Source organism: Schistocerca cancellata, unplaced genomic scaffold (assembly GCF_023864275.1).
Source record: "Schistocerca cancellata isolate TAMUIC-IGC-003103 unplaced genomic scaffold, iqSchCanc2.1 HiC_scaffold_782, whole genome shotgun sequence".
NCBI classification, from domain to species: Eukaryota; Metazoa; Arthropoda; class Insecta; order Orthoptera; family Acrididae; genus Schistocerca; species Schistocerca cancellata.
The window spans coordinates 3,009,375-3,024,199 of NW_026046793.1; the positions used below are offsets into that span (position 1 = coordinate 3,009,375).

General features: G+C 36.2%; 1 protein-coding gene and 1 long non-coding RNA gene across 4 annotated transcripts in view; one reads left to right on the top strand and one right to left on the bottom strand.

Moving 5' to 3' along the window:
* The window catches only part of LOC126143129 (disks large homolog 5-like), an 87,827-nt gene extending 85,799 nt beyond the window's left edge, over positions 1-2,028 (bottom strand). Inside the window, exon 1 of the mRNA XM_049915339.1 lies at positions 1,954-2,028. Within this exon, the coding sequence (XP_049771296.1) occupies positions 1,954-1,964 (11 nt within the window). The 5' untranslated portion in view covers positions 1,965-2,028. The remainder of the gene's footprint in view (positions 1-1,953) is intronic.
* LOC126143151 (uncharacterized) overlaps positions 1-13,340 on the top strand; it is a 243,123-nt gene extending 229,783 nt beyond the window's left edge. The window contains exons 1-6 of one of the 3 annotated variants that reach the window (XR_007529651.1): positions 2,228-2,387; positions 7,248-7,399; positions 7,503-7,649; positions 7,770-10,459; positions 10,565-10,690; positions 10,787-13,340. This is a non-coding gene — a long non-coding RNA (uncharacterized LOC126143151). Of the gene's footprint in view, positions 1-2,227; positions 2,388-7,247; positions 7,650-7,769; positions 10,460-10,564; positions 10,691-10,786 lie in introns of those variants that run through there. The other 2 variants (XR_007529649.1, XR_007529650.1) reach the window with 2 other exon arrangements.
* Positions 13,341-14,825: the final 1,485 nt, after the last annotated feature.

Sequence of the window (14,825 nt, forward strand, 5' to 3'; positions counted from 1 at the left end):
ATATCACAATCTCATAGCCACATCACAAGGGGATTTTAAATATGTAGAAGTACACAAATGTCCAAATATTTACAGATCACTACCTAACCACAGTGAAACTAAATTTAAAGCCTCAAAAGTTCAGCAAACAGATACAGGTAATACCGAACATGATACTGATTAACTCCAAGCAATGCTATTAGCAAATGAACTCAAAACACAAGCACAAAACTCCAAAGAAATCTCAACAAACTTATCGAAACTACATAAACTCAAATTCCTCTACAAAGATGGAAAGAGACATCCATGGTGGAACAGACTGCGCAAGCAGTAAAATCTTGACAAAGAGCATTCAAATCATCAAATAATAAATTGAAAAAAAAGTGCCAAGCAACTCCAAGCAGCTTGAAAATTGAACCAAAAGACATTATGAGAAGTCATCTTCAGGCTTATAAAAAACAAGGATTCTTATATGAAACACTTAAAACAAATCTAAATGGATACCAGCCCCAAAAACTGTTTCATGAAAGACAGTGCACACTTGGCACATAACCAAGAAATAGATAATTTAAAAAACTTCCAAACTGCCCTAAACCCAAAGAAAGATTTCTATCAGAAATTCTAAAAACCAATTCAGATTCACAAGCATCAAATGAAGGGGAAATTGCTGAACAAGAGGTTAAAAATAAGCATTTGGTTAGGACAGAACCGTTGCATTAGTCCTACAAGCTCCCACAAAAATTTTAAAAGAAAATTTACAGTGATCATGCAAAATATCTGACAGAAAACCATACAAACTGGAAAACTGCACTGATACATCCACTACATAAAAAAGAACCATAACCGATAATACCTTTAGACGGGCCTTCAGTTTGTGCCATTCAAAATTGTCTTAGTGTACACACACACACACACACACAACAACAACCTGAATTCAAATTCGGTGAACATCAGGAAAATTCCAGACCAAACGGATCTTGTCTGAAACAAATTTTAGCTATGAAACTAATTCTCACATCAAAATATTTATAATAAGAAAGTATCTTTATAGATTTTAAGAAAGCTTATTAGAAAAAGTAATCCGAAAGTGGCAAAAACTGAAATTACAGTTTAAAATTGATGAACCAATCAAATTCAAGAGTGATTCTCAACCCAAATATATATGTTAAACTATTCAGAGACAGCTTTCTGGCTAACAAGTGACATCCGTGACAAAAAAAATGCATATCAAAATACACAAAACTGAGGCACGACAATACAGCCACAAAACAAGTCTGTCTATATGGGACTGAAGGCACTGAAGAAATCCAATGTGAAAAACGAAAATAACATTTTTAGTTTGAAATCGCATTTAGGAATGAAAATACTGTACATAGAAATTGAACGGGCAGAAATTGCGCTTCAGGGTACTCTTCCTGGCACAAAAATCCAATGAGACCATTACAGTTTGATCCTATGAGCGCAAAAAGGAGCTATTCTGTAAGACAACGTAATACAAACAATAAGAAAAGGTAAAACTAAACCATAAAATGCCCCTAGTTGTACATGGCGTGGTCAAGTAGGTCCCAAACGTGATAATTATTATATTACATTAGGTTTTCGTTACAACAATGAAATGAAGTATTCAGCAGTAATCCAGCGAGAAAACGAAAAAATAGCACTATGGTTACAGGTGGCTGTCAGGAAAAGCGGATTTAATTGAATAGCTCAAACCTTCGCAATGTTTCGACTCTGTTGCCACTAGCTCACTGGATGTCACGCCGATTGCCTCTTTCAACTCGCGCAGTCGCGCACTCTTTCAAACGTCACAGTGTATAATTCGATTATCGACACTTGTTGTCGATTACATCAAGGTCGATTAAAAGTTAACCGAAAAAATAGGCCTTTCAAAAATTGTAATACACCACCCTCGTTTTAAGTTAAATGAGGGAATTAATCGCGATTAAAGTTAACTGAGGTTGTAGACTCGTTTACCTTGAATTCATCGCAGTTGAAAGTGAAACGAGGTAAGCAAGTGCCCGCCGTATGAAGGTGGCAGCCCGTTTTGATGTTTTATGGGCCAGTTGTATAATCTTGGGCTGTTTTTTTTTCCTTTATTGTCTTGGGCTGTAAATCCGGGAAGCCTAACAGACACATCATTGTGGTCCAAAACCACTCGGAAGTGACGTCGAAATGACGTATACATAAACGCGCTGCACACTTGTCGACTGATCGAGATCTGTGGTCGAATCGAGTTAGCGGGAAAAGCGTCTGCTTTGTTCTTCACTGTCATACTGCCCGTGTATCTTGAGTGGTTGTGTTTTCGCTATCGAGCAAAATGTCTCAGGTGTATGAAAACATCTTTCGTGACGCTCTGAAAGATTTCAGAGGATGGCTTGATTTCAGGCTATTGTAATTCGTTGGAGGAGGTAATAATAATTTTATGTTAGAATTGGCTGGCAAAAATATGCGCCTTTAGAGACATTAGGAACTCTAGAAAATAACTTTTTTCTGCTGCCAGTTAAGATTTCATTTTAATAAATTTTATATGTCGCTTTCCGCGATCTGATTCCAATTTTTATGTGAGTTTTTTATGTATTATGCAATTTTTTATTTGTTTTCGTTGTGAGGTTCTGCATTGTTACATTACCTTTACTGTAACATATACGCGTGGAATATTGTAATTAATGATCGCTGTTTAGGAAGTTAATGGCAACTTTGTTTCAAAATTCGCCGTCTCTGAGTTCGTCATCTATGTATTATAGTAAGAGAAACTGAACATTGCAGCAGCTCAAGCGCATACGTCGTCTCGAGTAAATGGCATAATTTAGAAGACACACACATGAAAATGGGACTCAGGGTCTGGGAACAGTCATGCAAAAGGAAAATAAAAAGCAGTATATTTGCAGCTAATGTCATTGCCAGAGCGTGGGCTCTGTATTCCACATAAAAGTATCCTGCATTTTCCCAGGAATTTTACATAGTTCTATCTAATTGCAGTATCAGCTCCAGTGCATAATTGCACAAATCCATTACTCCTGTTTTCTTTGTGCTGGCACTGAGCTGAATTTCATTGAGGTACTGAATTCAGAGATTAGCTAGAATACTGTCTATGCAGGGATATGGAGCTCTGTAATTCAAATGACTGTAAGATCCTTAGTTTCTCACCAAAGTTTCAGCAAGGTCAGTGACATCAGCTATGAAACAACTTTTTTCCTCAATAGCACTGTAATGAATGCCACTTTATGCAAATGTTGCAACATGACCATGTTTGGCCTCTGTACTGAATTCTGAGCAAAGGTGTATTGTTGATGGATGCTGAGTGAGAGCTTTTTGTTCAGGATACCATTGCTCAGTAATAACTGTCCGCTTAATTAATACATGTTACAATGTTTCAATTATTACCACTGCTTAGGTGGCTGCTTAAGTATGTGTGGATAATGTTGGAACTCTATTGGGATTGCTGGATTATATTTGTAGACAAAGTCTGTCAGGATCTAAAATTTTCTCTGCACCACACTGAAATTTTGATAACGTAAGCTGTTTTAGTCTTTAGAAATGCTCGTTGGTGAATATGGGTCCTCATAGGGTATAGAACATTGACACTTTGAAGCCCTCAAAGTTAAACTTCTCTCTTACAGGTGTTCTTTCACATCTACACTCTTTTCTTATTGCCCTGCTAGATTTTATTTTAATTTCTTCTATTGATCTGGCTTTTACTGGAGATGATGTTGATGGGAGTGAGTTATTAAGTCATTTATTTATTTTTGTTAGTTTTTCCTCTCACAACATAGTACTTGGGATGAGGCAAAATGTCTTCTGGAGATATTATCTCAGTTCTTCTGCTGGATAGACTTCTCGAGGAGGAGAAATGTTGAGGTCTGCATCTATAACCTTGTCAGGAATACCAATAGTAGAAATAGATGGCAAATTATTTTTAAGTTTGGAGTGTATCAGTCAAATAAGCCTTAAGTGATGTATTATTTCTGTTGGTGATAAGGAGGAATTCTGGCTAACCAGCCCAGATCGTGATTGATTTTGCTCTTTTGTCATTAGATAATTTCCTGTATCATACAATAACTTAAGTAAGACTTCAAGACAAGAAGTCGTAGCTTATGGCTTGTATGATGTGGGAGAGTATGCAAAATTATGCTGTTTTTTTCATATGATGATTATGCAGAATCATAAGTTGTGGTCTTTGAGGGGAGTGTGTTATGTACGTAATGGAAGTTTCATGAATTCTGTGAGCAATTCATCGTATCATGCTCTCTTTCCCAGGTCTTTGTCACAGATTTCAATCCCTTTGCAAATTAATGTGCCAAGATGCTTGCAGATTTTGTGATTAAGCTTAATGGATGTTGTATTGAAGTAATGTAGGCAGAGGTCTTCCACTTTTGTTAAGAGTTTGACAGCCGAAAACTGATATTTTTCAATTGTAGGAGAGAAATCTTTTTGTAATTTTTACAAAAACTTTTTCATGGATGTATTAACCAGTTTCAACTTTCATCAGTTGTACTGGATAGTTTTGATTGGTGATTGTCTTATTCTTAGTATATAAAACCTGGAATTCATAGTATGCATAATTATTATGCTTAATAAAGCTTTTGTTGACATAAGGCTAGGCGTGCTTGAAATGAGGTTAACTGAAGCACTGATCAGTTAACCCCAAAACTAGGTCATTAAACTTCATGTGCACTTGGAAAATATTTTTCATCATCATAATCACAACTGAAAGAAGATTTTATGATCACAATTTTAACTGAAGTCAACAGTAACATAATTTGTGGTCAGTGAATAACAATGGAATAAAAGCAAAAGAGCAGAGAAATGAACTCCCAATTTTGTTAACTCATCCATGGTTAATAACAACACTTACTTTAGCTGTCAAAAACATCAGATGTGATGAACGGCTGTGTACATTAAATAACTGAATTTTGTAAAGCCTAAAATTTCCCTCTTCATTCATGTTTCCCAGTTAACCTTCAGTGTAGTTACCCTCAGTTTATGCTACTGGTCACTTTATTCTCAGGTGGAAACACTTCTCAATCAGCTGAAAACTGTGGGGTTTTCATAATGTGTGAGAAGTAGTCGTTATAAAGAGCCATCTTCAGATGTTATGAAAAGTAAGTGAACTGCTGCATTAATTACTTTCTGTGGTTTACCATTTTAGTTCATATATGTATACTTGAAGGAAGAACTTAGTTTGCTGGAATTAGGGATAGTATATATACTTTAAATGGATATTTCTTTCTAAGCTGCACTAACAATTGATGGAATTGACTTTTTGTTATCGTTAATAGTTGTTGTGATATGCGAGGCAGAATTGTATTAATCATTTTCCTCTGTGTTGACTTGTTTGTCATTTATCCATTTTCACAGCCATACATTCAGTAATTTTTACACACTTGCATTTGATAATAGGCTGATTAAAATTATTAGTTGGTTTACAATTCCTGTTGGAGCTGGTTTCCTCCAGAGTGCTGAATGCGTCAGGTCCAAACAATCTCTGTTCGCCATTTCCTGACTGCCACAACAGCTGATCAATCCACTTCCATTTTCTTGTCTGACTTCCTTTCTTGATGTGTTTGAACGCCATGCAATCATTTGCTGCCTACAACCAGATTGGCCTTAAACATTTTAAGACAGTAGGCATAACTACGTATCCTTACAATATCTTTATGGTGCTAGAGCTAGCTTTAGCATCGTAACATAATGTGAAAGGCTGATCTGGTTGAAGGCAGCACATGATCGTTGGGACCAAATAATCTTACATTAGTGTAATGTAGAGTGGTGGCATAGTGCAACAGATAAGAAACATTCCTGATCCATATAAAGTTGTGGATTTGAGTTTTGACAGATTCTTTGATATTTTTTATACCAATATATTATCAAAATTACTTCATTATTTTTATTCAGTTAATAGGTTTGGATGCAGTTTTATTTCTAACACTCTGCTGTGTCATTTTTGACATTGTATTTACTTTTTAATTCCTTATATTTCTTCTTCATATCATTATTTCATTTGAAATCAGCTTGTCACCTATAACATGTAACTGAATAAAAACCAGGACTGCTCATCAGTTGGTAATTTGGCAGTCCATGCAGCTTGTGTGAGGACAGTTTCAGGTGCCATAATTAATTAAAGGAAGAAATTAGTTTGCTTTTAGCACTGAAATACAATTTTTTTTCCCCTTGAGTTTGCTTATAGAGAATAGCTTCAGCTAGTTTCCTGCCACATGCTTAGTGTTGGGTGTTTCACCGTCAAGCCAGGCCAGGCAACAGCATTAGGTGTGAGGCTCTGCTGCGACTGCCCGTGGTCAGTGTATTAATTGTTGTGAACAAAGTATGATTAACAGTTCTTCTGTAGAATGCTGACAGCCATTTTCTAGGATATATTGCACATCATGTTGCGGTTAGGTTATCAAATGAGTTTAAATTCTGGGCTATAAAATGTCGTATCTGCCACAGTTATGCCATTGGTCACTCCAAAACCAGTTGCCAGCAGAGCATGTCATATTCATGTTATTTCATAATGGCCACTTCCAACACTGCACAGAGTTACATGTATACGTCTCCCATCCTTTTGTAACCCCACCTGTGCTCTGCCTCTACTGAGCTAAACCTACTTTTTTTAACACGAAAATTAAATTGAACAGCACTTGCTGAGTGACCTGCTCTGTTTGTTGCCTATAATACAGCAGCAGCCGGTGTGCTAACACTTCAGCAACAAGTGACAGATGCCAACTAACAAATAATTTTAATGAATCTATACTGCTGTGTTCATGTTGAAATAGTTTCTATGGTTTTCGATAATTGTGGTGTTGATATGTAAAACAGTAGTCAGCTCATTGAACCTATTGACAGGCATGTTTAGCTTTGTCTTCCTAGTTACATTTATTTTTTGTAATTCCACATTTATAGTAATTACATTTTTCTACATAAGTGTTCTTCACATCTCCTTTGTTTACAAAGAATATTAATTCCACATTTATTGGAACCACAATAAAGCACTTAAGTTGCCCAAAATCAGTATGGTATCCTCATTGCACATGGCAGTCAGTTCCATTTCTTTGCTAGATACAATAGGTGTGACATCCTGTAAAATTTTGCTCCAGTACTATGTAAAGTAGACAATCTGCTTCCATCAGTTTAGAACTTTGACAATACCTATCAAATGAATGAAATGTTTTCTCACATTGTATTTAGTTAATTAGCAATAACATATGTGAATTATTTAACAATAACAATGTTTGTGTTTTTGTCTGTGAGAAATATATTAACTGTTCCAGGTAAAACAAAGCATTTCTTCAAGCAAATGCAGGAACATGTCCCTATCCCCTTTTTTGGTTGTGCATTTGCAGTGGAGAGTGTGTGGTCAAGGCACTGTGTTTTGGGGCCGAAATACTATAAAAGTAAAGAGTCTAGTGTACCTGAGCACTTGGTAATATCATGCTGTGTTAAGATAGACTTACTTTCCATAAAACAAGTTCGTTACAGGGAAAGTTTATTAAATAAATTTTATAGTAGTTCTTTACCCTCTTTAGGAAGACCATGTGACTCCTCGTAAGAGATTGAGGATCATGGATACTGGAAAATCCAACTGCCCAACAACTTTAAATATGAAGTGTATAAGGGTGTATCCTGATTACAGTATGCACTCAGCAACTGAACACAGGGATACCAAGGCAAAAGTAAGTATCCAGTTTGGGTTCTGCTTGGAGAAAATTTTACATGATCAGTTGACAGTATACTTTAAAATCTATTGTTTTTAATGCTCTTAATTAAATAATTGATACATTTTTGTCTTACAGGTTCTTGCAAGTCTACAGAAAGATTTGGCATTGCCATGCCCGCCGAAGGGCTACCTACGTTATTATTTGACTGCTTCTCCAGCAAGTGCGCACACACACATGCTACTGAAAGTGTTGAAGCAAGTGGGTACATACATCCTTCACTTGTAAAGGAAATCAAAAACTTAGTAACTCAGTGGAATGACATCTCTCAAAGTCATTAAGTTGGCTCTAGATAGATTTGTTGAAATCAATTTCATTGGGACACACATACCAGGTCAAATGAATACTACCTTTTACCCCACAGAGAAAACTATTTACAGTCACATTTATCGGACCCTTTATAGTACGAATAAAGTATTGTTTGACGAGACTAGACTGCAGAATCAGGTTGATGAGTGGCACAAAGACTCGAGCAATCACATGATTTATTATAGGCATTGTATGGAAGCCAATGGAGAAGTGAAACCATTACTTTTTTGCTATCAGAGCAGTTGGCAGAGAGATCTTTTGAAGAAGTATGGGGGTAGTTGTTTGTTAGATGCAACATACAAAACATCATATGATATTCCTTTATTTTTTATAGCTGTGAAGAGTAATGTGGGCTATTTGGTTGTCGGTTTTTTTCATTCAGATTGAAAATGCAAGATCCATTCATGAAGCACTAGACATTTTCAAGGACTGGAACAAGGATTGGAATCCCCTCTATTGGGTTACCGATTTCTCGGAGTCGGAGATAAATGCAATTGAGCAAGCATTCCCTCAGACAAAAGTTTACTTGTGCCTTTTCCATCCAAAACAGGCATGGGGAAGATGGTTGAAAAAAAGGATAATCTACGTGTACCAAATGACATGAAGAGATTTCTGGACATGTGGCAAGAAATTTCAGAATCATCAACAGAGAGAGAATTTAGAGATCACGTAGAAGAGTTGCGAACGCACGAGGTTTCTCGGAGAAACGAGCGTGCGTGGCCATACTTTCAACAGCAGTGGCTAACGGTATGTGAAAGATGGGTGAAAGCGTATGAGGACAAGGGCAGATTTGCAACCATTGACACTACAAATGGAGTTGAAGCCATGAACAAGGTTGTAAAACATTTTTTCCTTAAACACAATTCAGACAGGACTTTAACTGGGGTTACTAAGGTTATAATAAACCAGTTTCTTCCAAGCCTAATTAGAAAGTACTGTCTGCAGAATTCTGCCATCAAAGCTTATAACAAAGATGTTCCACTGTTTTTGCATAAAAAACAAACAAGTTTGTGAAACATGTCATGCAGCGATATGAATCAGCGAAAGTTGAGTTAACTGCAAAATCAGTGAGTGGGAGATTGGATGGTTCATTTTGTGGGGAGAGTGCAAAGTCCAAAAAGTGTAGTTATGTTGTAAACTTTGATATACCAGATTGCACATGTGTAGATTTTCGGAGATATAAATACCCATGCAAGCACTTCTGTGCAATCTTTATTTTTTACCCAGAGTGGGGTTTTGATAAAATGCCAGAAAGTTATGAGACTAGTCCATTAATCTGTCTTGATGAAATGTATGGTGTGGGCTTTAGAAGTGGCTCTTTAGTAATTTCATGCGAAGGTAGTAGTACTGATGAAGCAGCTGAGGAGGCTGTCAAGGCAGCAAATACAGATGGTCTTGTTCAAACCCAGAATATTTCTTCGCAGCAGTTTGAAGCGAGGGAGCTGTGTAAACAGATTTATAATCTCACATACAACTGCAGCAACAGCGAAACATTACAAAAAGTACTTGAATCACTGAGCAACTGTGTGCAAGATTTGCAATTAGCAAATCCTGAAGTTGGTGGTCTCCCATTAGTAGTGCCATCAACTTCCAAACAATAGTGAAGAACGATGCCAAAAGCCTTAAGAGATCTGTCTTAAACACATTATAACTTTCCATTTGAAGGGTAAGAAATGATGGTTTATTTGGATTTTAGATAGCTCTTTGTCTATGTAAAATACGAATAAGCTCCGTCATTTCTGATCCTCGAGATGGAATGCTATGAGGTCTTTATGTTGGTCTCTGCTTTTAAACTTTGTTGCACATTTGAATTTCGAAGTAGCAATAGATAAAATATTATAAAAAGGATAGTTGCTACATTTGTGTGTGTGTGTGTGTGTTTGTGAGTGAGTGTGCGCGCGCGCGCGCTTTTGAAAAGGCCCTTGTTGCCCGAAAGATAAGTCCGACAGTCTTTTTGTTGTGCCTTTCTGTGACTCGGCATCTTCACTATTTGGTGAGCAGCAACAACTATCCTTTTCATAATATTGTTACATTCCATCCTGGATTTTTCGTTGTTCACCAGAGAAAAGATTTTTCTGAGGAATTAAACTAGATGATAGTGTAGAACTTGCAAACTTTTTAAAATATGAAGTAAAAGATTTTAACTTTAAATTAGTTTAATTCAAATATGGGACAATGTTGAGAATTGAAAAGGTGGAAAAAATAAATAAGATATATCTTAGTGGCATTGAGATGTCGTATGACTGATGGAGAAAAGATTTTGCATTTCTTTTTCCAAGTAAGAATGCACTTGCTCTCACTTGCTTCAATACATGTCTAGTGATTCACGTGAAACAGAGAAAAAGATAAAGACTGCCCTGTTAATGAACATGTGAGATTGCCCAGTATCACTCTGACAGAAGAGTGTGCTGTTTCCTTGATATGGTATCTGGTCATCAATGTCATTGGGACCAAATGAAGTAAGGATTGACTTTTTTTATTTGCTTTGGAAGCTTAATGTGTATCAGTTACCTACATATTGCATATCTACCACCTTGGTTCTAATGTTCTTAATAACTTTGCAGAGTTACTGCAGAGACCACACAGAAGCAATTACTGTTACTGGAATACCAGTAATGTTTATTAAATTCAGTTATAAAGTAGTTCTGGGCATTGCAGCTGGTGAGTAATGTCATTGGGCACCAAAAGAAGTGAGTACTAAATTTTGGAATTGTGCCTTGAAAACATGTGTATCAGTTGTCTTCATGTTGCATAACTCAATTAATTGTTGTTAATTTATTTGTTAGGTTCAGTTACGATGGATTTGTGGCCTTCAGTCCGTGGGAAAATTCACACCAGATTGAATCAAGACTGTTATATTCCAAGGATATCGAAGATTGATAGTATTCCTGAAGGAAAACAATCCATGTAGTATTTCACGTGTGTATCAAACTGCCATTTGTTGTGGCACATAAATGTTTGCAACTTGATTGTAATTTTTGACAGGTTTCTCAACAATCCAAGAATTTCTTGTAATGAGAAGTAGACATTGTTGCTTGGGTAAAGGAAATACAAATCACGGTCAATACAACTACCTTATTAACTTTCCACAGATAAATATTTTTCACTACTGCTACTTAAAAATTCAAATGTGTGACAGTTTGCTTACAGAACTTGGCATAAAGATCTCCCTTATTTGTATTTTTTAGATAGCTCTTATTGTTTGATCCTTCAAATGGAATGCTATGACCTCCATGTGATCTATTCCTTAGTAGTTAATTATCCATTAAGGCACAAATATATGAACATTACAATGAGAGGGGTCTTTATGCCAGGCCCTGTAAAAGTAATGGCATCTTACTTAATATTATTGTTGGGAATTTGATGGCACAGCTGTGGGGAGACCACAAATTTCAGGGTTTGCTAACTGCAAATCTGGCACACAGTTGCTGAGTGATTCAAGTACTTTTCATAATGTTTCACTGTTGATACAGTTGTATGTGAGATTATAAACTTGTTTGAACAACACCTTCACTTCAAATTGCTGCAAAGAAATGGTTAAGGTATCAGTGTGATGCTCTGTGTGTTTCCTCAACTTTGTCCTCATTGCTACTATCTTCATGTGAAATTACTGCAGACACACTTCTGAAACCAAACCTGTACATCTCGTGGAGACAGATTAATGGGCTATTCCTGCAGCCTTCTGGTATTTTATCAAAACCCCACTCTGGATAGAAAATAAAGATCGCACAGAAATGCTTGCATGGGTATTTATATATCTTAAAATCTTCACATGTGCAGTTTGGTAGAGTAAAGCTTACAACATAATTACAGTCTTTGAACATTGTACTCTCCATACAAAACATTGTCCAACTTCACATTCACTAATCTTGCAGTTAACTCAACTTTCCCTGGTTCATATCACTGCATGACATGTTTCACAAACTTGCTTTTTTAAAAAAAAATGAAAAAACAGTGGAACATGTCTGTTATGATTTGATGGCAGAATTCTGCAGACAGTACTTTCTAATTAGGCTTGGAAGAAATTTATTTCTTATATCCCTAGTAGCCCCATTGAAGGTCCCATCTGTGTTCCATTTTAGGAAAAAAAAAATGTTTACAATCTTGTTCATGGCTTCAACTCCACTTGTAATGTCAATGGTATCAAAATTGCCCTTGTCCTCATAAGCTTCCACTCACTTTTCATGTACCAGTAGCCGCTGCTGTTAAACGTACGGTGATGCATATTCGTTTCTCTGAGAAGCCTCACTATCTCTTTTGTATGATCTGTAAATTCTCTGTTGGTGATTCTAAAATTTCTTGCCACATGCCCAGAAATCTCTTCATGTCATTTGGTATATATTCAGCCATCTTCCTCAAACCTGTTTCAGACTGAAAAGGCACAAGTACACTTTTGTCTGAGGAAATGCTAGATCAGTTGCATTTATCTCAGACTATAAGAAATCAGTAACCCAGTAGATGGGATTCCAATCCTTGAAAATGGCTAGTGCTTCATGAATGGATCTCGCATTTTCAACTTGAATGAAAAAGAAAACCAAATAACCTGCATTACTCTTTACAGCTATAAAAAAATAAAGGCATATCATGTGTTGTTGTTTTGTATGTTGCATATAACAACTATCCCTGTACTTCTTCAAAAGATCTCTTTGCTAACAGCTCTGATAGAAAAAAGTTATGGTTTCACTCCTCCATTGGCACCTATACCATGTTTGTAATAAATCATGTGATTGCTTTATTCCTTGTGCCACTCGTCAGCATGATTCTGCAATCTAGTCTCATCAAACAATGCTTTATTTGTACATTACAAGGTCCAATATGTGTGAATATAATTTCTTTCAGTGGGGTAAAATGTAGTATTCATTAGACCTGATATGTGTGTCCCAGTGAAATTATCAATAAATGTATCTAGAGCCAAATTATTGGCTGTATGATGTCATTCCATCGTGCACCTGAATTTGTATTTCCTTTACAAGCTATTGTTAGCATGTGTGTGTGCTGATTTGCTGGAGAAGCATAGAGATAGTCTTTCAGCTATCTTTGAGACATTTAAAGGAGGTGCTTTAGAAATGAGTGTCCTGATTGATATGAAAAACAGTTTTCACATTTTCTGTACAAACTGTAAACAGTTCCTCAGTTGGTGATTGTGGAAGAGATTGCCATAGCCACAGTATTGATCCACTGTCAGGTGGTAAACCTAGGATTTCCTTCCAGTATGAGCCAAGTGAAGTAAAACTGTGGTTGGAGAAATGTTTTATATTCTTAAACTGAGTATTTGCAACCCATTATGTTGGATTGCAGTTCATGTGTCAACACTTAAAAATGTTTAGTTCTTCACTGATGACACGTGATACAATTTCAGTTTTTAAGGCTATTCTGTGTCAAGTTAAATTTTGAATTATCCATTTAAGCTTATTTTTTTGCTGTGTGGCAGATGGATTTATGTTCATGTAATATTTTTAATGTTGATTGTGGTAAGGTGTAATCATATGTAAATGCCCAATAAAATAGATTGATATTTATATTTTTTGTTTCTGTATAATAATTCTGTAGCTTGGTGACCTGAGTTGTGTGTGTGTGTGTGTGTGTGTGTGTGTGTGTGTGTGTGTGTGTGTGTGTGTGTAAGATATTATCATTTCATGGGAAATGTGGCAATAACAGATCAGAAATTGTGTGCAGAATATACCTAATTATCAACACCTGTAAGCGGCTAAAGGTCTGGGATTTCATTATAATTTCATTCTTAGAGAGCTGCAAGATCACAGAGCTGTACAGATACCAGCTTCATATAAATTAGTAAGGTTTTTACTGACTATTATTCACCAAAGCCGACAAAACAGGCTGCGTTTAGTAGTAGTAGTAGTAGTAGTAGTACTACATAATGGTGATACTTCAGTACAACTTTGAACCCTTTAAGTGGTTTAGTATATTCTTCAAGGTATGTTTCACATGCATCTAAGAAACTTTTGCCTTGAATGTCATGTGATTTTGCACTCTGCTGCCAAGTTTTCCTTTTAGATTTATTAAATTTCTTAAAGAGGCTTCTGTTACAAACACTAGCAATCCACATAGGTAACATGTGTGACTGATATTCCTTATGTATCAGTTTCACTCTGTTGTTGCTGGTAACTGTTATGATGGATGAGTTGATTTGTGCCACATTAAGGAAGGTTAAGAAAAAAGTCATTTACAAACTCGTGAAAAGGAGGCAGGGTTCCCCAAAAGTATAAAGGTTGCCATAAGCAGTCACTTTTGTTGGATTAAGTTATTTCCATATCCTTTCTGGATATTTAAGCCAGCTGCATCCTATTGTAGAGATAGACTAACCAAAAACCTTAGTGTTATATGAACAGAGCAGAAAAAACTTTATTAAATGCACAAAGGACTGGTAACTACTTACATGTATGGACCACTTTCCAAAAAATACACTGTGTCAAGGCATTCAGATTGTACATATTCTTCCTGAATATTTTTATTGTAGCAGGAAGAATGGGGATTGTTTAACTTACCTTTAACCTAAGGTACATTAGATTGTGTATAAAATTCATCAAAAGAGTAAAGTTGGAATACGGGCTCTTACTTCAACTGTTTACTATAATGAGAGAAATTAGAGTACAGTATTATAAGAGACAGATGAAGACTAGGTGGGAGATAGACTAAGAGAATAATTTCACATGGTGATGAAAGACCTGCACCCAAACAAGGCACCTGGAGTAGACATTCCCTCACATTTGTGGAGATCCTTCAGACAGCCAAGTCGAACTATTCCATGTGGTATGCAAGATAAGAGACAAGTGAAAAACATTCACGATTCAGAAGGAAGTAATA